The sequence below is a fragment of the Alligator sinensis genome, unplaced genomic scaffold, assembly GCF_000455745.1.
Source record: "Alligator sinensis unplaced genomic scaffold, ASM45574v1 scaffold428_1, whole genome shotgun sequence".
Taxonomy (NCBI): Eukaryota; Metazoa; Chordata; order Crocodylia; family Alligatoridae; genus Alligator; species Alligator sinensis.
Window position 1 is genome coordinate 2,079,082 of NW_005841919.1, and position 24,140 is coordinate 2,103,221.

The window sequence follows — 24,140 nt, forward strand, 5'->3', positions numbered from 1 at the left end:
TTCTCTTGGCTTTTCTTTTTTTTTTTTTTTTTTTTTTTTTTTTTAAGCAGTTATCTATACCCATAAAAAGGTAGGCACATCAAGTCATCACTACTCAAACACTAAACTCAAAACTGGGTGCTTTAAGGTAGAACTGATATGCATTAACAGATACGTAGGGCAAGTTAATAAAATTTTCCAATGTCTGTTAATCCCTGTAGTTGAAGACGACAAAATGTAAACAAAATAGTTAATTAAAAAAAGCCACTCATTTGCAAAGAGAGGAAGGATAATACTACTAAACAGTATTTAATGTTTGACACTAATACGAACAAGACAGAAGACAAATCAATTAAAAATTGATGCCGAATAAAAGATTCCCATGCAGTAATTAAAACATTATATAGAATATGAAAATAAAACTAAGCAACTAAAAAATAGTTAAGGAATCCATATTGTAATGAGATAAGCTGTAAAGCAATGAGTGAAAAAAGCCATATGTAAAAAAAGCCATACTATTAATTGTAAAAGCTTCAGGACAGGTTTAGCTGAAATTTAAAGGAAAACAAGTTTTGGTGTAATTTCACACCATAACAAGTGTTTTTAAATACTGAATAAACTACACAAATCTGTAATACACAGCTCTATTACCAGGGCCCAATTATATATATTGGATTTTTCATGCCCAAGGCTCCTGCACAGTGGAAGAAAGGAAGAGCATTTAATTCAACTGCAAGGCCCCTTTGCTACAGGAAAGAGGATGAGTAGCAGCCAACGTAAGATAAAAGAATAAAGAAAAAGAAAGGGGTAGAGAGCACCAGAATAGCTAATTGAATATAACTTTTGTTATCAGGTTGCTTGGTACTTACGTTGACAACATATCTAACGGCAGTGTCAGTAGTGAGCTCACAGAGCCAGTAAACAAGCACTTGTAGATACGGCCTGTATGAAGAAACGAAATACTGTAAAACTATGTTGTCGTAAAAAATCTCTTAATATCTTCTAAATGGTAACATGCTTTTTCAAGTTAAAATAATTTATCTCTATAAAATAAATAAACAAGAAGCTAAAAATCAAAGGGAGCTCATAATATTACATTAAAAACATCCCTCTCTTCTGCCTCCTTCCAAGATATTTCATAAAGATTTAAGTCATAAAAGCAGACCATTAAGGTACTGCAATGTAGTGCCATTAATACATACATCTCAGTAATGGGGATTTGGGCTGGGGAAGTCCTAGGGTTAGGTGCATCCAGAACATAAGAATAAGCATGAGTTCTCCTTAAGTCATGAATGTGCCTCAATAAGAAACTGATAAAAGACTTAAGAGATAATCATATAGTCTCACTACATAGGAGTACTATGATCCTTCAAACATGACAGTATTCTACAGCGGCATTTCTAGAGTATTTTTTATCAATGGGCTACCAAGATCAAATAAGTCAGAACACTTCTGTTTTCAATGGAAGGGAGACCGCACTGAATATTCAGAAAAATATTTTTTTACTGTTGATATATATAGTCAAGATGTTTAGAACTATGAATAAATAAGGGAACTAATTTGTTAATTTTTAAAGAGCAGTTTTATTGCTGTTTTATAAACATTATTTTGTCAATGCCTATAACTTCCAACTTTCATTCAACAAGTTTCTCTTTCACTTATGATACTGAGATTAGCTTCCAAACAGTTAAAATTAAATTAAAATTAAAGAAAATAATTAAATTAAAACCAGAATAGATGCTTACACAGAAATTAAAGCTAGACAGAAACTACCATATTTACTTGAATCTAAGAGAAACCCAATTATAAGACAACCTCTCCAATAATTAGATTCTACATATAAAAGTTGATAAGTCTGATAAAGTTTCCAGGTACAAAATTTAATTATTGGAGAGTTGTCTTGAATTTGTCAACCTCCCACTGCTACAGCAGGGGAAATAAATCTGGGGGATCAGGTAGCCCATTTGTCTTCTGCTCCTCCCCACAATTTTTTACCCCTGCAGCCCTTTTCCCTCCTCCTTAATCTGAGTCCCTGCTCTTCCTGAGCACATGGAAGTATTGAACAAATTTGGAAAAAATGACCTTGAAATGTAGTTCTAGCAATTTGCATGAGTACCCATTGACTTAATTCATCCAGAATTGATGCATGTTACCTTTTTTGAAACTGCTGCAAGTTTCAGCACAGGTACTTCATAAACAATTTTAAGCAACGCCTACTTAAGAGTACAAACTATGTATATCAGCCCAAAGCCAGAAAGGCTTATAATTTACCATATCAAATTCATTGGGCTGAGCCCCACCAGAGTCAACAGCATTTCAAGCCATGGTGACCTCAGAGCTCAGCACTACTCAGTATGCGTGTGTGTACTCCAGATACCCACATACAGAGGATCCATATGCTAATTACACCCCCCCCCCCCCCCCCCCCCCCACACACTTATGACTGGAACCAGGTGTTCTTGTCATGAGTCCTGGGATCCTCCAAAACTTTATACACAATGCACAGGGCAACCTGGTCCAGCTTCACCTCAAGAAGGGCAGGGTCACACTAGTCATATGTGCCAGGCTGAGAGGGGCTGACAGAAGGATTTGGGTTAACTATCTGGGGCCCCCATTTGGCAATGTCTGCCAGACATTTAAGGCTGGAGAAACAGGAATCGTTTGAAATGGGAAAGAAAGGCACAGCTCAGCTGTGGGAATGAAGAGGAAGTTAAAATATATGCAATGTAGTAGCCAACCATGACTTTAAAAAGAGTTGGCACTGAGGTAGACTGCACTCAAGGGGCACTACCATATATCTTATTCAGATGAGCTGCACCAACTTATTCTTGCAATAGGTTTCCATCACCATGTTTACCCCATTTGGACCATGTACCTTTTAGTCATACTAGGCGTTGGCTGCATTTAAATCAACTTCATAGTTGGTTTCCATTACTGAACACATGCTGCTTTTAGCAGCAGTTCAAAGATAGGCAACGTGTTTAATGCAGTTTTCTTATATGCAAATGTAAAACAAGGGGTTTCCCTCCAACCCCCATGCTGACTGTGGAGGGAAACCTCCTCTTACACTCAAATAAATATGATAAAACCAGAAACTCACTATAGACCTTAACAGGTGAAGTTTGAATGCAAGTTGTGATAGACAGCTTTATTTTACATCTTTCTTTGTTGTGAAAACTAGATCAAGCTGCACTTATTTTCATGTAATGTATATGTATGAAAGAACTAGTTAATGATTGATTTAAATGAAAAAACACACGACTCTGAAAATTTTGAGAAGATAATAAAATGCCACTTCATTCAAACCAAGAGCCAAAAAACTTTTACATTACCTCTCTTTCTCTACTGTTAACTAGTTGTCACTTTATTCTCTTGGTTTACGGCTTGCATAGTTAAGCGCGCAATATAGCAAAATTCAGGATTATCTGAAAAAAGTGTCGTTAAGCCAAGTTTTATTTTAATTCAGGGGAAGTATTTAAAAAAAAAACCAAAAAAACCTTGATGGCTATGTGAAAGTATAACAACAAATGAGATGTTTCCATACATGATTATGAAAGCAATTCGTTACATGAATTTATACTTACATGCTGTAAGAGGTACAACTCCCAACCACGCAAAGGCCACAAGTGTATAGTGAAACCAGTATCGTATTGCTGTACCAATACTTGTAACCAGCCCAGCAAAGATGTCTTGGATTGGAAGCCGTGAAGGCATATCTGGGGAATAAACTAAGTAAAAGGAAAAATGTTTTTAATAAAACAGTTTTCATACTTGCTTGCTGCAAGATCATTAAGTTGCTTAACTGGTAAATTATATTTAAGGAAAAATTACTGCAAGCACATAGTCTCCACATCTCTCTGCAAAATACAATCCCAAACAAGTGTCAGTAACAGCCTTACTCCTAACCTCTGCTTATGCCAGGTTTTGAATTTTTACCAAAAATAAAAGTGTTCTACAGGAGCGTTAGAGTTGGAGAAATTTACATTTTTAGCAGTGCTATCGCCACCAAATATATAGCAAAGTTACCTCAGAATGTGCCCAACTATATGGTCTGGAAAGGAGAGAAATATCATAGCTCCTATACCTAAAATAGGAGGAAGTGAGTAGGTAAAGCCACAATCAGAGGTTGTACGTGGACATTTTTCTAGCTGTTTAAACAGGTGTTTGTGTTGCATAGACTTCAAGTTGCCTACTTGATTTTAAATCCATCTGTGACAATTTCCTTGGTTTAGGTGACTAGACACCAAAACTGAGGAACTGGCTCCCTCCTTCCTGTACCACAGGTAGTCCTCCAACAGTAGCAGCCCACCAACATTAGGACACTGGGTGGCACCCACTCAAAGTCCCTGGATAACCAGAAATTCCGACCTCAGGCTCCTACCCGTACAAGCCATTCATCCTTTGCATGTATTTAGGCCTGTTTCAGTCTTATTCCAGCTCAGTTCCTCATCAAGCCAGGGTATAGACCCCTTTTCTCCCCATGTAACTCTTTACAACTCACGCTGCCCAATCTGCTTCTGACTTTCCATATTCTAAGAGAATACTTCCATGAATTTATGCTCTCCCCTACCCTGGGGGTCTTTAAGAGGAGGTTGGATATGCATCTAGCTGGGGTCAGCTAGACCCAGCACTCTTTCGCAGGGGGTCGGACTCGATGATCTATTGAGGTCCCTTCCGACCCTAACATCTATGAATCTATATCTGGTAAGTCAGGAAAGCAAACAGACATTCTAGCACACAGCAGCATGTTTAAATGAAAGCTGTAAATAAAGTACTGTTACTATTGCATAGCAGAGGCCACTGGCTATGCAAATTTCCACAGATTTAAAAAGTACTGTAGGCTAAAAGTAGCACAACTCAGTTATTCTGAAGACATAACTAATAAAATTTCAAAAGCTATACATAGGTGATATGTTAACAAAATATCTGTGTGGAAAGAAAAAAGTTGGAGTTTGTGAGATTTTTTTCTAGGCCAAAGATTACCATGTAGGGCAGCACACTGCATGCAAAACATTATCCCTTTCTGTCTGGCATTCTCCACAGCTTAATGGATGGCTTCACACTTCTTTGGTTACAAAACTTGAGCTGTACAATGAATAGACCACAACACCCAGCTAAGCTTCCTTCCTCTACATCCAGTCCATTCTAACATCAGATGCAGAGATGGACCGTAACTTTATTTTTGGGTTTCCTGGTTATCAGGGGTTTCAATTTGGTTCACCCGCTGGACCTCCCCCAGATTCTGATTCACAGAGGGGGTAGGGAAGAGAGTTCAGATACAAAGGCAGGAGTAAGCCACCCCTATTTCTCAGTGCATGTACAGGAAGACAACAGGAGCTCAGAGCCTTCCAGAATAGGACCTCCTCTTCTCCCCAACTCCAGCTGCAGTTAAGTGGTGGCAGGGTTCACGCCCTATGCACAACAGCACCCCAGAGGTCTCAAGTCATATGGGAGAGAAAGGAGCATAACTTACAATGCCCCACAAGAGTCCCTCATGATTCTGGCTTACGTGCAGAAAGGAGAACAGATCAGACATTCTTGACACACTGGGTCCAAGACATCATATGAGAAAAGAGAATGTCGCTCCAATACGTGTCCTCTTACCTGTTATTATTGTTTAGATTTATACCCCACCCCCATCCAGAAAGGCTTGTAGTGTCTTACAACAGCAGATTAACAACCCATAAGATAGCAGGGATCTGGGTTTTCCATTTCCCATGGAAAAACAGAGAAAACCACAGATTTCCTGGTTTTATCAGAGAAAACGTGGATTTTCTTCTTTAGCAGAGAAACCCATGGATTTCCCCCTTTTATAAAGAGCTCTGCAGGCTGGCTGAGTTCCAGCCTGCAAGAGCTGTTTGCAAAAAGAGCGGGGAAGTCCCAACCCTGCCCAGAGGGGGACGGGGAGGGAGAGGGGGAAGGGCGGAGCCTGTGGCTTTAGGTCAGGTTCACTTTCCTCCTGGGGCCTGTGAACGGGTAAGTGGAGCTTGCAGGGGGCTGGGGGCTGAGGGAGCGGGGAGGTGTTGGAGAAATACATGAATTGCCCAGTCGGTGCCTCCACGTGCGGCTTCCCTTAATAGCTGCTAGAGCTACTTTGGTTTCATGTGCTCCCAGCCAGGCACTCCAGCCACAAGTGGGGAGAAGTGGAGCCAACCAGGCACTCCAGCCATGAGCGAGGAGGTGTTGGGGAAATAAACGGAGTGCCCGGCCAGCTCCACATCTCTCTGCTTGCAGCTGGAGTGCCCGGTTGGGTGCACGTGAAATCAAAGCGGCTTTAGTAGTCCTTAAGGGAAGCTGCACGTGGAGGTGCCAGTCGGGAGCGGGAAGATGTGCAGCCAGCTGGGCACTCAGCATCGTTCACTCTCAGGTGGGACCCACACCCCCAGATCTGTGCAGGGAACAGGCTCCAGGCTTGAGCTCCCACACTGCTTCCCTTCCGCAGGGTCGCTGTAGCCCCACAGGCACAACCCGGCATGGCTGCGAACAGTGGGCTATGTTGGGATCTCCTCACACCTGTGCATGGAGCGGGGTGGGTGTGCGCTGCAGGTTTGTGCTCCCTGCCCTGCTGCCTTCCCCCGGGGTCTCCACAGCGCAGCATGTGCAACCTGGTGCAGCAGGGCACAGAGGCGCCATGCAGGAAAGCTGATTGCCTCTGTGAGCTCCACGCTACCCTTGCGACACTTCCCTGTGCATGTGGGTAGTGGTGCAGGCTTGTGCTACTACCCCCACCTGCAGAGGAAGCAAGGTGAGGAGCATGAGCCTGCAGCATGCACCTGCCCCCTGCACAGATCTGGGGGGCCTGGGTCCCCGTTTCCCCCCCCCCAGAGTGCTCACTGTGGTGGGAGCCGGCTCTGGCTCCGCTCCCGCTCCCACCCGAGGCCGCAGCAGGCAGGCAGCAGGGGAGGAGCTGGCTCCATGCTCCTTCTCCTGCAGCAACCGCTGCCTTCTGTTGGGGGCAGGGGGCTGCGGACCTGGATCCCTGACCGTGTAGCCCTGGAAGCTGGGGGCCCCCTCCAGCGGGGTGGGGGGAAAGGAGGTGGGGGGAGTAAGGGGCACCAGTAGGGCTGGAGGGCTGTTGTGGGGGGAGTGAGGGGCACCAAATGCAATTTTTTAATCACGGAAAACCAGGATCCCTGCTTATTACCCAGGAAAGCAAACCCTCTGGCCCATTCCAACCCCCACTCACATACAATGAAGGTGTCAAAGATCCAGCCCTTGAGCCAGAAAAGCCCTATATGGCCAACAGTGTTACCTGTGGGTCATGGACCAGCGCTGACTCTGGACCCACAGGCTGCATGTGTGTGGGCTGAACACAGACACAATGTGGGGACAAGCTAAGGCATGCACTACATGCAACACTCATGTCAGACCAGCCGAATGATCCAGTAGGGGCTGGCTCACACTCACAAAGCAGCCACACTTGCTGGATCCAGCACACAGGGCTGGTCTGGCATGGGCGCCACACACAACATACACCCCAAACTGGCCTCAAAGCTGTATCCTGAGTGTAGGGCAGAGGCCAATGCATGCTTCATGCAGTGCATGGGGCTGGAGCTGGTGTATGCACTGAAAGCATCATACAAGCCAGTTTGGGGTGTGTGCTGCCTACACCAGACAGCCTCTGCACACTGGATTTTGCACATGGACCCAGTCTGGCCTGCAGAGTGACTCCATGCCTAGCCAGATGAATTTGATACCCCTGACATATAAGTATACAAAACCTCTTCAGTAATTACATACCATTACCAAAATAATCTAGTATCAGATTTCATACAGGTTCTTGGCTTTTACTAGCATTTTAACCTGAAGAGTTTTCCTTCATGAAATCTTTTTAAAATGAATGGGAAAAAAAAAAAAAAAAAAAAAAAAAATCAATATTTGGAACAGGTGAGAAAACACAGTTAAGCATCCCAACTTTGAAACATATCTAGAGTATCCTAATCATCTTTCACCGATTTTCACCTTGGTTCTCAAGAAGTTACAGAAAACAAGCAGAGTCTTGATGACAGCAGTTCCAAGATACTACCCCAGCTCATAGAAACAAAACAGCATCAGATTCTTTGTTAATACAAACAAACAGATCCACTCTGGACACGACTCTTCCGGCAAAGTAATCTAATAATGGTAGGATAAATTTCAGTGTAAAGTTTTGCTTCAACCAACATTAAAACTTGGTCTCCAGGTGCTTAAGAATTTTAGTGGAGTCCCTGCTCTGATGCAACCAGGTTTGAGAAGCATTTAAAGGCTGCTTTTTCTAACTGCTCTACAGACTGCTTGCCTACTCAGATTGCCTTGAAATTTATTGAGACTCACAAGAGTTTTGGAAAAGAACTAAATATGAAAATTTGATAAACAGCCTTCCAAAAAAACAGCTCTGAAAGATTATACCAACATTTTATGCCCATCTTGGGCTCAACCCCTGACCCCAACAACCTTTCCACCCAAACTGATTTCAGTTGCTCAAAATATATCTCAGTTCATGCATAGCACCCACTTGCCTTCCAGAAAGCAATAAAGAAAACCTTATTAAGGGAAGAGTTCACTCTCTGGATTAACACATAGCAAACATTCACATGCAACATAAACTGTAATGCTCATATGCACAAAAAACAAAACAAGGATCTCAGCCAGCCAGTGCTCATGTGACCTGGGTATCTCAAAAGGACATACCGAGACCTCTGAACTTATGTAATACCCAGGCCTGGTGGACTCAAAACCTAATCTTGGCAGAATTTTTGGCAAATTCCTGCCTGAACTGCAGACATTTGTTACAGTACAGTCTGCATAAAAGGAGCTTTTGTTTTGATGAAATATGATCTGTGTGCAGCAGGTAATTCAGAAGATGCTCAAAACAAATATAAATATGAAGGCTTACTGGGAAAGGGGTAAGTTAAGGGAGAGAGGAGTGAAGTGAATAGTTTTCATACCTCTGAAAACCAGGAAACATGGAGTTAATAACCATATCAATGTGGCCTTAACACTTGATACAGGCCACACTGGAGTATGGATTAATACAACGATTTTTCAGTGAATATACAACTGACACAAAGGCACTTCTAAAAGCATTGACTTAAGTAGGCGTCACTGAGAATGGAGCTAGGTATTACCATATATCACTTACACAGGGAAAAGCGGCCCCACCCCGTGATTGGTGCCCCACACTGCAGCAGCTCACAGCCCGCATGGGGTTGCCTGTGCCTGCTCAGGACAGTCCCGCAAGGGCTGTGAGCTGCTGCAGCAGGAAGCACTGGCCACGGGGCGGAGGAGGAGCCGTTTTTCCCCATGCTCAATACCAGCTTGTCCCCTGCCAGCGAGCGCAGGGTCGGGGCTGTGCACTGCCCCCCAGCTGTACCGTGGGGTTGAGGGGGGCGCTGACAATGAGTGGGTACGGGAGCCAGCGGGAGCATGGGGCCCACACCAGTGTCCCGAGGCCAGCACCGGCAGGGCCCAGAGCAGGGCAGCAGGAGTCCAGGGTCCAAGCCGGCAGGGGCTCTATGGAGCCAGGCCAGCTCCCCCTTCTCCCTGCCAGTGCAGCCCAGCCCAGCTCCACAGACCCCTGCCAACTTGCGCCCCACTCCGGACCCCGGGACATTGGTCCCAAGATGGTGACCAGCGGGCAGGGCACCTGTCAAGGGGTGGGGCTACCCATGCAGCCCTCACAGCTTGGCAAAACTGGGTAAGCAGGCCTCCGCCTGAAATAATTGCCCGCCCCTGGTATAAAGAGAAGTATATGAATCCTTGATATTTGTACTAGGTTTAGATGGCGCATCTGTGAAACATTCCTGTACAAACATCTTGGCTAACATCCCGTAACCCAAGGGTGGGTAAAATATAGCCTGCAGGCTGTATCCAGCCCACGGTTGCCCCCACAGCACTCTGTATGGGGCCAAGCCCCATCTGCTCTCGTCTGGGGCAGCCTGCGCCCTGCTCATGCCTGCACCCACCCTGAGCCTGCCGACAGCACTGCCCCAGGCCTGGTTAGCGCACACAGCTTCCTGGCAGGGCTACCACTGCTGATGCTGCCGCCCAGGTACTGCTCAGAGCCACCCCCACCTCCAGCAGCTCCTCTTCCTCCTGCCCCTGCTGTGCCAATCCAGGCAGCAGGTAGCACGGGGACTTGATGCTGGCAGTGGAGGTGCATGCCAGGCACCACATGCCCAGCTGGCAGGGGAGGAAATTGCAGCAGGGCAGCTCCTGTCCCAGAATGCATGGTTCCAGTTCCAACTCCCAGTCACCTTTCACCTACTCCACCTGCCCAGCATGAGCAGCAGCCATCCACGGTCAGCTGAGTGACAAGGCAGCCCTGCCAGGAAGCTATGGATGCTGGCCAGAGCCAGGCTGATCACACCTGCATTGCACTGCCTGGGTGAGCTCTGCTGCATGTGTCCCCACCCAAGTCCCCGGGCCTAGCACGTGAGCAGCCCCCCGCCCTCCACACCCACTGCACATCCACCCTCCAAACCCCACACTGCCCCCCCACACCATCCTCCATGCCCACCCCATGCCCCGCCATACCCTGCCTCCACACAATATACAAGTAGAGGTGTATATATACTAAAAATCAAACTGATCCAATATCAGACCGATAAATCGGTCTGATATTGGATCAGTACCAATATAAAGAAAACTGGTGGATCGGATAATCAGCCCGATGGGGGCAATAAATGCCCATGCTGGGCGCAGTACTCAAGCAGCAAGGAGCAGAGCCTGGCAGCTTGGAAAGCTGCTCCCAGCTGATAAGTCCAGTGTAATGGAAGGAGAAGGGGGAGGGAAGGGGTGTGGGGGCAGACCAACACCTCCTGTGGGGAGGGATGGGACGGGGCAGGAGCTGGCCAGGCCGGGGCGGGCGAGCGAGAGGTAGCTTCCACCGCTGCCTGCACTACAGGTGGGCATGTGGGGGAAATTTTGCCACCACTTCACGCCCAGCGCAGTCCTGGCTCTGTGCCCCACCTCGACCCATGCGCCAGGAAGAGTCGGGCTGCACCAGGCAGCTGGCAACAGCGATGTGGGAGCAAAGCAGCAGAGAAACCTGGGGTGGATGCAGCATCCCACACTGAGCCCAGCCTCTGCCAAGAAGAGCCCTGCACAGCCAAGGGTGCAGCCCACCCCACCCCGCCCCACACAGATCCGTGCAGCACGTGCTCCTCCTCCTCTCCCCCACCCCCGGTGCCCTCCCAGGATGCAAGTAGCCATGGGCGCCACTTCCCCCCACGAGCCACAACTCCACCACCCCCCGCCCCAACCTGGGCAGCACCTGTCCTGTGACCTCCCTCGCCACAGGGAACGTTGATCTGCACCACCCCCAACCCTTCCTTCCCCCCCTCCCCTTCCACTACACCGGACTTATCAGCTGGAGGCAGCTGTATCAAAAATCGAATCAGTATCTGCCGATACGCCTCCTTACATATCGGCTATTGCTATTGGCCCCAAAAATTGCTATCAGTGCACCATTATACAGAAGAGCTAGAATTTATTTTGAGCTATAATGCAATTGCTTCCATATACACTACTCAAAAAAAACATAAATCAGGGCAAAAGTTATTTTCTGAAATAAAATTAAATGTTACACTAGATCAGGGGTTAGCAACCTCCGGCACGCGTACCGAGCATGGCACGCAAGGCCATTTTGCTTGACAAGCCATCACCGCCCCAGCTTTAGGTAGCTGCTGCCAACCACAGAGCCCAGGGTGGTCCCAGCAGGCAGCTGGGAAGCTGCAAGCCCTGCTGCAAGCAGCCCAGGCTCCATGGTTGGCAACAGCTACCCAGAGCCAGTGCTGGCTGCAGCAGTCAGGCAAATCAGCTCTGTACCAGCGCGTGCACGTGCGCCTCAGAGCGGGCAGCAAGAGGGTTGTGCTGCCTTAGGGCCAGGCTCTATCCTCGCTATCCACTCCGAGGTGCACATGCAGTCACCACCAGCAGGGAGCTGATGCAGGAGATGTGGAGCCTGGCACAGCTGTTTGCAGCCTGCCCACTGCTTGCTGCAGCTGCCCAGAGCCCAGGCTGGCTACAAATAGCTGCGCTGGGCTCCAGAACCCTGACATCAGCTCTGTGCTGGGAGTGGGTTGTGCTGCCTTAGGGCCCACCCCACTGTCTGCTCCGAGGCACACGTTTGCAACCTCCTCACTACAGCCAGCTTCAGCTCTGGGTAGCTCCTGCCAACTACGGAGCCTGGGCTGCTTGCAGCTGAACCTGCCTCATTCCCACCCCCTCCATGCCCAGTGCTGGCCCAGCACCCTGTACTGGGATGCGGCTGGCACTGCCCCTTGCCAGGAGCACTACACCTTTGCAGGCTTATCTGTGTGGAGTGGGAGGGTGGTTGGGCTGATGGGCAGGCTCTGGGCCAGGGCCTTGGCTGGCTGCACTGCAGCATGGGGGCTGGCTCCCCAAGGAAGTACAGGGGCTCCAGCAGGCCCAGCACATTGTTGGGTCAGACTCTGTCCGGTGGCTCAGCAGCCCAGCTCTGTGCACCCATGCGTCTGGTTCTGGATGTGTGTGCGCATACATCTGTTCTGGTTCTCTGTGTTTGTGCACATGTGGCTTTGTGTGTGCAGTTCTCCGTATGCATGTGTACGTGCCTGGTTCTCTCTCTGCTCTCCTTTCTCTCCTCTTTCTCTTATTCTCTTTTTTTCTCTCTCACTGCAACATTCTTAACATAAAGAGTACCCAACAACAAAGGCAACATTTATGATTATTAAATATCCTAATATGTGTTTTTCTAGCATGCCAGTACTCCGGCACCTTCCAAGGTAGACACTTTTTTTCAGCGCTCCAGCCAAAAAACGTTGCCTACCCCTGCAGTAGATGTTTGATTTTTAGTATATGATACCTTCTGAAAGACTGTGTGTGAGTGAGACCCCTGGCAGCTCTCCAAAACTTGGTAAGTGGCCCATCAGCTAAAGTAACTGCCCACTAGTGCTGTAACCCCCCAGCCATGAATGTTAGTGATCAAGTTGTCTGTAGATAATAAACCTGGTCAAACTTCTGTCACTAAAATTGAGCCTGTTCTGTCAGTTAACAACAAGGTCTTCAGAAGACATGCAGTCTACAGCAGCAGCCCAGATAACATCCTGACACAGAGTGTACACAAACTACCAAACTGAGGGAGTTCAACACCTGTTTCTGAGCAACATCTCAATACACCCATAATACACACAGGACAAATAAATGGATACATTTGAAGCCATTTCAAAATGGAAATACTCTGAAAGGGCAGCAGCTGTTAGGCTCTAATTCTTATTCATAGATGTTAGGGGCTGGAAGGGACCTCACGAGATCATCAGGTCCAGCCCCTCTGCACTTGGGCACGAAAGACTGCTGAGGTCAGATGACCCAGCAAGGTGCACATCAAGTCATTTTGTTAAAGATCTCCAGGGTAGGTGACTGTACCACCTCTGGGGGGATTCTGTTCCAGACCCTTGGCACTCAAATTGTAAAAAAATGTCTCCTTATGTCCAATCTGAAATGATCTTCAAGCAATTTGTGTCCATTGTTTCTTGTCTTCCCCTGGGGTGCCTTGAACAGATGCTCCCTTAAGCCTTGACGTGCACCCCTTATATATACTGATAGACTGCCACCAAGTCCCCTCCAAGTCATCTTTTCCCCAGGCTGAACAGACTCATGTCTTTCAGCCTCTCATCGTATGACCTCCTCTTCTCCAGAGAAGAGGCCATGTAATCATGTATGTGGCCCTCCTTTGGACTCTCTCAAGCTTCTCCACATCCTTCCTGAAGTGCGGTGCCCAGAACTAGATACAGTACTTCAGCTGCTGTCTCACCAAGGCCAAGCAAAGCAGGAGGATGACATCCTTACTCTTGCCTGAGATGCATCGGTAAATGAATGCCAGTGTTTGATTTGCTCTGCCAGCTACAGCATTGCACTGGTGGCTCATGTTCATTCTGTGATCTATCATGACCCCCAGGTCTCTTTCAGTTGCGGTGCTGGCAAGTGTAGCGCCACCAAGTCTGTGTGTTGCAGATTATTTCTCCCCAGATGGAACACTTTACATTTCTCTGTGTTAAACATCATCAGGTTTTGATCAGCCCACCTTGTAAGCCTGTCCAGGTCAGCCTGTATCCCCAGCCTGTCCTCAAGCATGACCACACTCCCCCATAATTTGAAGTCATCCACAAACTTTGCCAGTAGGCTTTTAACACCCAAATCCGAATCACTGATGAACACGTTGAAAAGCACTGGTCCGAGTACTGAACCCTGAGGGACACCACTGGTCACCTTCCTCCATGCTGACTCAAGACCCAGAGAGTATTTATGGACAGAACTAGCTCAAAGCAAGCTGCCTAACCACCAGACCAGGAAGTAGCCAAGGACACATTTTCTCAGTTTTACCTTGAGGACATTGTGGAAGACTAAGTCAAAGGCCTTTCTGAAATCCAAGTATATGACATCAACCTCATTTCCCCTATCCAGGTGGTGAGTTCCTCGATCATAGAAGGAAATGAGGTTGGTCAGGCATGACCTGCCCGCAACAAAACCATGTTGGCTATCTTATGCGTGAACAAGCCAGAAGCAATACAAACATAGCAAAACTGCTTCATTTTCAATGTTGCATGAAGCAGTTTTAAACTTGGAATGGTTCTACTTTATATATTTGTATCATTGCTATCTGATCCACACTTAGCAATTTAAATGTAGCAGCTGCTACCCTTTCAAAACTGCTCCAAATTTGTGCATGTCCATACACATATCTCTAACTCCCTTTGTTGGTATGTACCCTCTTCTTTGGGTATTCTGCACTGACCACCACAGGAAACAGCATAACAAGGTGGTGCTCAGCCTTTGGCCCACAAGCCAAATCCAGCCATGGGGCTGTCATCCAGCCCGTGGGGTTCCACACAAGTCTGGAAATTTGGTGGTGGGTGGACAGTGGCAGAGTTAACTGCTTTGGTTTTGGAACCTCTTCCAGAGCCATGTTAATTAATTCTGCTTTCGCCTTTCTGTCACCACCAGATTTCCAAATCATGCCACCTTGTAGGGAGCAGAAGGTTGAGTACCACTGGACTAATGCTTTCCCTTTGTTAGGAAAACACTGTGTTTACATTTACTAGGTGCAACCTCTACCTGCTCTTCTATAAATTTAGCTAGTGCCAGAATGTCAAACACATGCCCTGCGGGCTGGATCCAGAAGGGCTACTAGCAGATAACCAGAAATTGCATGTCCTTCAGCCTCACTGCTACCCATGTTGAAACCCCAGAGGCCAACTGTTGTCAGACCCCTGTCCCTGAACCCACTGATGCCCCTGGGCCCCTTCACCACCTCCACTGTGGTAGTCATGGCAGCTGTCCGCATTCCTTGGGCTTCAACCTGCAAGGAGTACTGAAGTCCAGATCCAGGCCAGGGCCCCAAGCAAGGTAGACACCCCTGGCCTACCCCATGGAAAAATCTGCACCTAAATTTTATAGCCCTCTACCTTTCCAACATACTATTTAACACACTGTTTTGATTTACTCATCACTTAACTCACAGACTCACATCCCACCATGCTGCTGACAATTCCTATCTGCTGCTAGTGACACAGCCTTCAGAATTCACTGCAGAAATGAGGCACAGGGCTCTCAAGATAGGCATGCACCTCTTTCCTTTCACCACCTAGACACAGAAAGGAAGGAGAGGAGCAGATCTCGAGTCCATCAGGTGGCTTCACCTTACAATCACAGTTCTGCCAAGCTGTTACAAATTAACCCTTCTAACATTCAATCCAGCTACACTAAAAAGATAATGCAGATGTGGTGCAACTCCAGGGAGCAGACTTCAAATTGTGCTGGCATGCATCTTAATTCAGTGTTTTCAGAAATGTAGGTTTTATTGACTTAAATGTTCTGGAAGGGCACAGAATATGGACAATCTTAACTCTATGTTAGCACTGTCTGTCAGTAAAAAGCAGTTCCTTTTGTAAATGTAATTTCAACAATCTAGGTCAGTGAGCAAAGGGAACTGATTTGCTTGCTTCAGCAAACCTATTCTGTAAAAAACAAAAAAAACAAAAACAAAAAAAATTCCTTTAAATGACAGTTTTAAAGGGTTTCTAACAGTTTACCAATTCTAGACAGCACCTTACACACTATGGGTGCCACCAGAAATAAAGTCTAAATATAAACATGTGCAATAACCAAGTGGATTGTTTTATTTATAAATTTTATTTACTCTCAAAGCATAAAGAGATATTTAGATATTATAAAAGGTATACCAAGAGATTAACAACAGTTTGGTTTTTTTTTTACAGGAATTCCTTATAATCAAACACATGCATTTAAGGTCTGCAAAGCTACATTTCATGTAGGTAGACTACATACCTAACAATTTTAAATAAACCTTTGCTGAGATTTCAAGGTTATTATATGTTTATATCTGAGCATTAATTTTTGCTAAGCACACTGAATTCTCAAAGCAGAGTGGGACACGATATTTAAGCTTCAATATTAAACCCACTGGGATGCCTTGAGAACCTTTTAATGGTGTTGCACAAAAGTAGACACTGTCAAACCCCACTTTGGCTGTGCACTGCATGAGCAGTAGGGGTGCGCAAAACAGGCTGTATTCAATTCAGATTTGAATTCAGCTCAATTCAGATTAATTGATTCAGATCACCGTCCCCAATTCGATTTGACTGAATCTGAAGATTCAATGCTGATTCAAAGAATCGTTGATTCAGCCATAAACACAGCTTTAAATGTTTTTACTACATACCTCGAGGTACCACGTGTGGCTCATGAATGCTGCGCTGCTGGGGTGGATGGCGGATCCCACAGGAGTGCAGGGGAGCCCCCCCACATGCTCAGCAGCAAACCCAGAAGTGGACTTCCGGTCCACCGCCGAGCACACAGCAGCAATTGGCCACAGGGGGAACCTGGGTGCCCCCCCAGACCCAGGAGGCAGCAGTCAGCGAGCCAGGGGGCCCCCCCAAGCATGCTCCCCAGTGGACCCAGAAGTGGACTAGAAGTGCTTCTGGTCCACTTCTGGGTCTGCTGCCGAGCACACTGGGGAGCCCCCCCCCACCCTACTCCTGAGAGACTCTCCATCCACCCCAGCATCACAGCATTCACGAGCCGCATACCTTGAGGTATGTAGAAAAAAAACATTTAAAGCTGTGTCTATATCCGAATCGCCAAATCTTTCTGAATCAATTTGGAGGGTTCAGATTTGATTCAGAGAGAGTAAAGGGTCTCCTGATTCAATTTGGATTTGGAGATTCGGCTGCCAAATAGGGCTGAATCTCCGCCGAACTGAATCAGTGACCGAAGCTTCGTACAGCCGGAAGGAGTAGTAACCTTACCAGTGTGTCAGCACAGCTGCTGCCAGCACTTCACACGTGCCGTGAGCTGGATTCATCAGATGGCTGGCATGAGGTTTGGCTGGAGTCCCTGCTTTCACCTTCTAGGCTCTGGAGATGCATGAATACCACTACTGTTCATGGTTTCCCTTCATCCCCCTCTCATCTGTCCCCACTGAATTCAGTAGCAGGGGAAAAGGGGATGAGCAGCAATAGTAGGTCTCAGCCCCTTGGCTCAAGCTGCATGCAAGCAAGGTCTGAGCACTGCCATCACTTGTCCCTGCTCTTCCCTACTGCTAAACATGGGGGGCAGGGGCAGCACACAGCTGAGCTGTGGTCCTGGCTCCAGCCAGAGTCTGTGCTAATCAACTGGTCAGCTCAGGGCTTGGAGCTAAACAGGAACCGGGCTGACATGCTGACAAGCTCAGAGTTCACTGGCATCCAGGGACTGCAGTGAAGGGGGTCTAACAGCCTCCTCACCACAATCCTGGATCCATCCACGGTGCCTCACAATATTAGCACTGTTAGGTATGTAAATATCTATACAGTTCACAAAACAGACACAGATTTCAAACAGGAATCCATAGTATCAGAGACATTCTGACCTATGGTCTTTGTATGCATTAATGAAAAAATTGTTCTATTTCTTCCGCTAACTTACAGAAAAATAAAAACACAGATAACAAGTTACTTTTATATTCATTTTACCAACTTACAAACAGAAAAACGGTGGCCAAGATTAAAAAAAAAGGTACCCAGAATTAGTAGGTCTATCAGTAGGTCTATCAGAACAGCAAAGATCTTTACTAGGAGCACTTTATTAAGATACGAATACAAGTTTCCCTCATTTTATGCAGGTTCTGTATGTGCAAATTTGCTCTAACGCGATGATCCTTTTCATACCAAAAACTCTTTACATGCAAGGTAAATTCACTCTTATGCGATCAGTGTGGTGGAAGCCCACAGTCAGCTGCTTTGTGTGGTGCACTGTGGGAGTGACACGCACCAAAATATAATCTCCTATATAGATCTGTGCTCCTCACTCGTTGTCTGCAACACGTGTTTCTGTAGTTGTCATCCCCATTGTCTGGCTTCCAAACATCCCACTAGCTTATCTCCTACCCCTCTCTGCTGTTGGCGAGTACCAAAATTGTCTTGTAAAAGTGGTAGAAATGGATCTGGGGGTCAGTACAGTCAAGGTCTTGGAATGTATCCCTATTTGTTATATTGTAAAAACTGGGTTCCCTTTATGTGAATGAGAGATATGCACCATTTTCCAAAAATGCATGTACAGCATAAAGCAAGGGAAACCTGTAGTTCTAAGCTGTAGTAGTCCTCTTAGCACAGAAATAACTATATGTTTGCAAAACTACACTTCATTCTTTAAAAAAAAATTTTTTTTTTAAATCACAAGCCAGCCACTTGAAATGAAACAAGCTACACTGACAAAAATACTGTTTTCTCTGAATCAAGGTAATTTCTTGTTCAAGTTTTTTTAAAGACTTAAGAAAGCCTTACAAATAAGTATAACTAAGACAGCAACAACTGAAAGATGTTGAATGTTCTATTCATCTTGGCATGGGATTAATTCCAAAATGATTATGATTTAAAATAATATTATACATATTCCACTTTACTCATTTTAGCAATATTATCAACATAATGCACTTATCTAATTGATACTTGCGAAATGACTTTGCCATAAAGTACAGTGGGGGCAGTTAAATGAAAGCAAAGATTCCCAGGACAGACTAAGATATTAAAACCTCTCCTCTCCAGACTCAGTTGCCCCTCTCCCTATTCAACAGGGAAAGGAACCATGACACACAACCCCCTATCAACAATAAGATCCAAACTGCATCCAGATATTTAAAAAAAGAAAGTAAAACTTCTGTTATCCTGGAAGACAGCTTTGATTTCAACTATCCAAACCTCCAACCTCCTTCTCAACCTCAGACAGCATTTAGAATGCCAATATTTATTGGTAAAAATAGTTGCAGTACAATGAAAACATAGATTTGGGAGCAGCAAAAAAACAAATTTAACAACAGAATAAATAGCCCAAAGAATACTTCACCAACAGAACACACTGAATGTCAGCAATGCTGAACAACTTAAGTTTAACTTCCCACAAAAGTCACGGGACATTGTTTATTGAACACCTTCAACCAAGATTTAGCTTTCCTGTTAAACAGTACAACAGAAGACTTAACAGCATTAGGAATCACATAAGGATATGATCAGTTCCTAATTCTAGAACTAAAGGGGGAAAAATAAACAGTTGCAGATCCAAATGAAGAAGAATCCACTATGGCTCCCATAGGGTTCCCCCTGACAGTTCACCACTGGGCAGGCTATCAAGCAATCAGTGCTCTTGGAGAAAGGAGAACAGAACATTGTGGGAATCGGTAGGATTGGGGGGCGGGCAGGCGGTCCTTAGGAGTATACAACTGTTCAAGCCTTCCTGAGAGAGGAGAGACCTTCCTTGTTGGAAATGCTCTCATTTATTTGCTGCAAGAGTCTGCTCTCTTACTGATCTTTTCTGGAAGAGCCTGTCCACAACCACAACAGAAAACATGATTTGTGGTGGCTATTATGCCTGGCTTGCACAGAAGCAGAACAGATTAATTAATATACTCAAGTTTTATGTCTTAACACACAGGGTAAGTATCATCTGTTAAAATGGTTTTGCAAAGAAAGCAGAAGTTACTTGTTAGCTTACTAACATGCATTCTTAGATGCTTTGAAGATAGCTGAATAGAAGTTTGTTGGATATAAACATTTAACTTCATCTTAATACTCAAAATTCCAAAGATTCCTTTAAAAATACTCTTCCTTAACGTAATAAAAAAATAGTACATACAGCACAATTCAATTAGTAAAATGGTAACTGCCCATAAACTGAAATTAAAGCCATTAGTAAAATACTGCATACTATTTTTCTTGTGAAATATAGCTAAGCAAGTACATTTTTATTTTAAAAGTCTAAATTAAGCATAATCTAATAAAAACAACCATAATTCAAATATGAATAAGAGACTATATCAAAAATAAGAATGCAGATATGGTGCTTAGAATTATAAAACCAATTGACAAAATGCCACAAAAATAAACAAGGAATGACCGTGCTGAAAAGTGAGAAGAGGTACTATTTACTTACTTGGTGTGAAAGCAAATCTGTGCTTACATAATTCACAGTATTCTTTTCTGCTGTGTTTAAGCCACTGAACTAAGCTGCAATGAAGAAAAACATTAACACAAGACTAAATGTGCCTATATTGAAAACATTTAGATAACTAGACAGTTAATTTCTTGCCACTTGTGGAGAGTCTAAACTTAACTGCATTTAAAGCTATCTAATACATTAACCTTGTTAATAAAAATAGGAAGAGTCATTATTCAAATGAAATAAATATTCACAAAAGGAAAAAGGAGAACAGCCTATCAATAACTAACTTTTGAACCAAAGCATTTGTACTATACATAGTATATCCATCTGGCGTATATAACAATGTCAATAAGATTTGAGTTCTTAACAAGAATAGTGACCACACACTCTCTCTCTAGTAATGTGGACTTGTCCAAACAATCCTCATAGAAGACAGAGGAAGATGCTACGCAGGTGTATCTAAGATTGATCTTTTTTCTTGTTGTTGCTGTGACATAGTAATTGACTCCCTAATTATAAATGATCACAATGCATTTACAGTGCAGACAGACTTAAAGAGTTTTCTATACAGTATTATAACCGGTATTTTTGTGATTAACCATTCAACTTTAACATTGCATTATTATAAAGATTTTTTAAGTCTGTATAAAATACTGTATTTTCTATTCAGAGGGTGGCATTAAAACTTTACTCTTATTCATAGACGGTTTTTGAGCTGTAATAGATAAGAGAGTGAGTTCAAACTGCTAATTTTCTTCCTGTAGTTTATAGTTTGGATAAAACAACCAGTCAAGTACAATTTTAGTTTTATGCACATATGTCTATCCAAACCACATATATTCATGCTTGCATATTCCTCATGCTTTAATCAACTTACTGAGCTAACCTGCAAGAATCATCTTAACATTTCGTTTAAAGATATTTCCTCTGTAAACTGACTGCTTCTCAAATACAGTTTTTTTTCCTGGAGATTTAGAAGCATCTCAGAGTGACATTACAATTAGTTCATGTTAAGAGCACTTAAAACTTAATGAACATTAATGTGTGATCATCCAACTAGTGCTAAACACCCTTTAGGCATCTTAAAGTTATGCCACTTTGGGCAAGGATTATCTTTGAGCTGGGCTACCTAGCTTGAGTTAATTTCTGGCTGCTTACTTGAGATAAAACCACCAATCTGCAGTCTTCCACTGTCCCAGGAGGCACTGGTCCTAGGTGGAACTGGCTATCATTCAGAATGCTACAGCCCAAGATTGACACTGAGAACAGCTGAGCAACAGGTGGGCAGTGATGGGGTAAGAAGGGAGGGAGGGAAAAGGGGCAAAGAAACCCAAGAGAGCGGGGAGGAGGGGGAAGGGGGTGGAGCTTCTGTCTCTCTCCTTCCCAAATTACCTCAATTTCCAAATTGCTCCTCCACCCCCAGATCGCTCCCCTGCCACCCCATTTGTTCCCTCTGCTCCCAGATCACTGCCCTGCTGCCCCAATCAGCCCGACTAGCTAAAGTCCAAGAGGTGCCTTCCTGCCTGCTCCTGGGATCATGGCAGACCACACCACCAGTGCACCCCGATTCAGTCCCCATCAGGCCCTGCAACTGAAGGGGAGGTGGAGGGGAAGGGGCCAGGGGGAAGAGCTACCAAGTAGCTGTGAGGCCTGCTGGGGGCTGGATCTGATTGCCCAGGGGCAATATGGGTTGGATGTCCACCCCTCCCTCTGCTGCCACCACTGCTGCTCTCAGGCTGATCGGGATGGCAGGGCAGCAAACCTGGGGTGGTAGGGCAATTTGGGGGCAAAGGTGCTGATCATGCGGTGGAGGGGGTAATCAAGGGCTGATAGGAGGCAGAGGGAGTGATCCAAGTAGCACAAGGGAGCCCTTTCCACCCCCCTCCTCCCTGGTCCATACTGTGGCTAGAGAACCAGTGAGCAAGGCAGGCACAGCACAGACGAGGGGTGCACCAACAGAGATTTTTTAGGCCAATACCGATGGCCGATTTTTAATGAGCCATATCAGCAGATACCAATCCAATTCTAATATGCAGCCCCTCAGCGTGGAGAGCAGCATCTGGCTGGTAAGTCTGCTGTGGGGGAAGGGGCATGGGGAAGGGTAGCAGATACAGGAGGGCATGCAGGGTGTGTGCCCCTGGATCTGCACATGGGGCAGGCTGGGGCTGCACTGGGCTCTTCCCAACAGGGGTCTGGGCCAGGCTGCACTTGGGGCATGCAGCAGCAGTGCTTGGGGGGGGGGAAGCCCCCCCAGCACCATCCACCTTGAGTGCACCCTGGCCCAAACCCCCCGCAACAGGAAAAGCCAGACGCAACTCTGGCCCCAGGCTGCAGTGTCAGCCCACCCCGCCCCATACACAGATCTAGGGACATTCACCCCCCATGCCCTCCAGGGTACGTACAGTGGCAGGGGCCGGCCCCCCCCCCCCCCACCCCCCCGCACCGCCGCGGGGCGGGAGCCGCCCCCCCCTCCTCACACCCCCCAGATGAGCCACGGCTCCGTCCCATGCCCTACCTGGGCAGTGCCTGCCCTGTCCCAGCCCCACTCCCTCCATCACCACAGGAACCTCGATCTGCACCCCACCGGCTTCCCTTCCTTCTTCCCTTGCCCTTTCCCCCACAAAGACTTACCAGCCAGACCCAGCTGCTCTCCACGCTGCCAGGCTGCACTCCTGGCTGTCTGCATGCTGCACTGCAGCTGTGCACGTGCATGTGGCATTTACTGGCCACATTATCAGCAACATCAGACAAAAAAAATGCTGATTGCTAATACTCTCAATTTTCCTCATATCGGTGATCACTAGCACTAGTTAACCATAACACAAAGTAATATTCCCTAGAATTACCACTTACTAACTCTAACATGTAATTTCACCCTCAACAAACATGTTAAAATATTTGTGTTTAAATAAAAATATGAGAACTTACCATTCTTGATGAATAAATTTAATACTGCCAGTACACACACATGGATGATAGAGCGGTTTCTCAGGTGTTCCCTCAGACCGACATACCCTGCATATATCTGCCGGCCAAATCAAGAACCTTATTACACTTTTGTTAAATAAAAAAACCTCATTTAATATTAAACTATATTAAGATTTCTAAACAGAAGAGTTATGTTGCTATCGTCAAGGACCATGCCATATAGCAAAATAGAACTGTACCAATTTAATGTGAAAGAAGCTGAACACACAGACAAGATGCACATAACAGAAGAAAAAGGTTCTATGAGCACAAGAAGGACAGAACAAATTTCTGCTCCTTCTTCCTAAGCACACCATCTGTCATGCACACAAAAGTTACAATATTTTGAAAGTTCTAGAATGAACTTGCATATACAAGCACACAGGTGCTGAGGGTACAGGCACAAGCATCAGGATATAAAGATTTTTGTATGGCTAAAATGGCAACATGCATGTATGGGTCATTTGACAGCATACGTCGATGTGCCCAAAAGTTTCTGCTTCACTTGGGATTGAAAACTGAGAATGGTTTAGCTTAGGTAAAACTGTAACTAAAGTCAAGGAGAACTGGTATTTACAATGCCTGCTCTCAGGCAACCACAGAGCTAGTTGTTTGGGATACTACCCAGGGCTGTAATAAATAAATATCTCGCTGCTCAGGAAGAAATAATAATAATTAAAAAAAGACACACAGCTAAGTGAGAAAAAGTAGAAAGGTACCCTGGAGCAGATGGTGTGAGC

General features: G+C 45.6%; 1 protein-coding gene across 1 annotated transcript in view; it reads right to left on the minus strand.

Moving 5' to 3' along the window:
- MARCH6 (membrane associated ring-CH-type finger 6) overlaps nt 1-24,140 on the minus strand; it is a 95,065-nt gene that overhangs the window by 44,156 nt on the left and 26,769 nt on the right. Inside the window, exons 2-5 of the mRNA XM_025198302.1 lie at nt 23,362-23,487; nt 20,425-20,498; nt 3,564-3,707; nt 849-921 (exon numbers count right to left, since the gene is read on the minus strand). Coding sequence (XP_025054087.1) covers nt 849-921; nt 3,564-3,707; nt 20,425-20,498; nt 23,362-23,487 — 417 coding nt within the window. The remainder of the gene's footprint in view (nt 1-848; nt 922-3,563; nt 3,708-20,424; nt 20,499-23,361; nt 23,488-24,140) is intronic.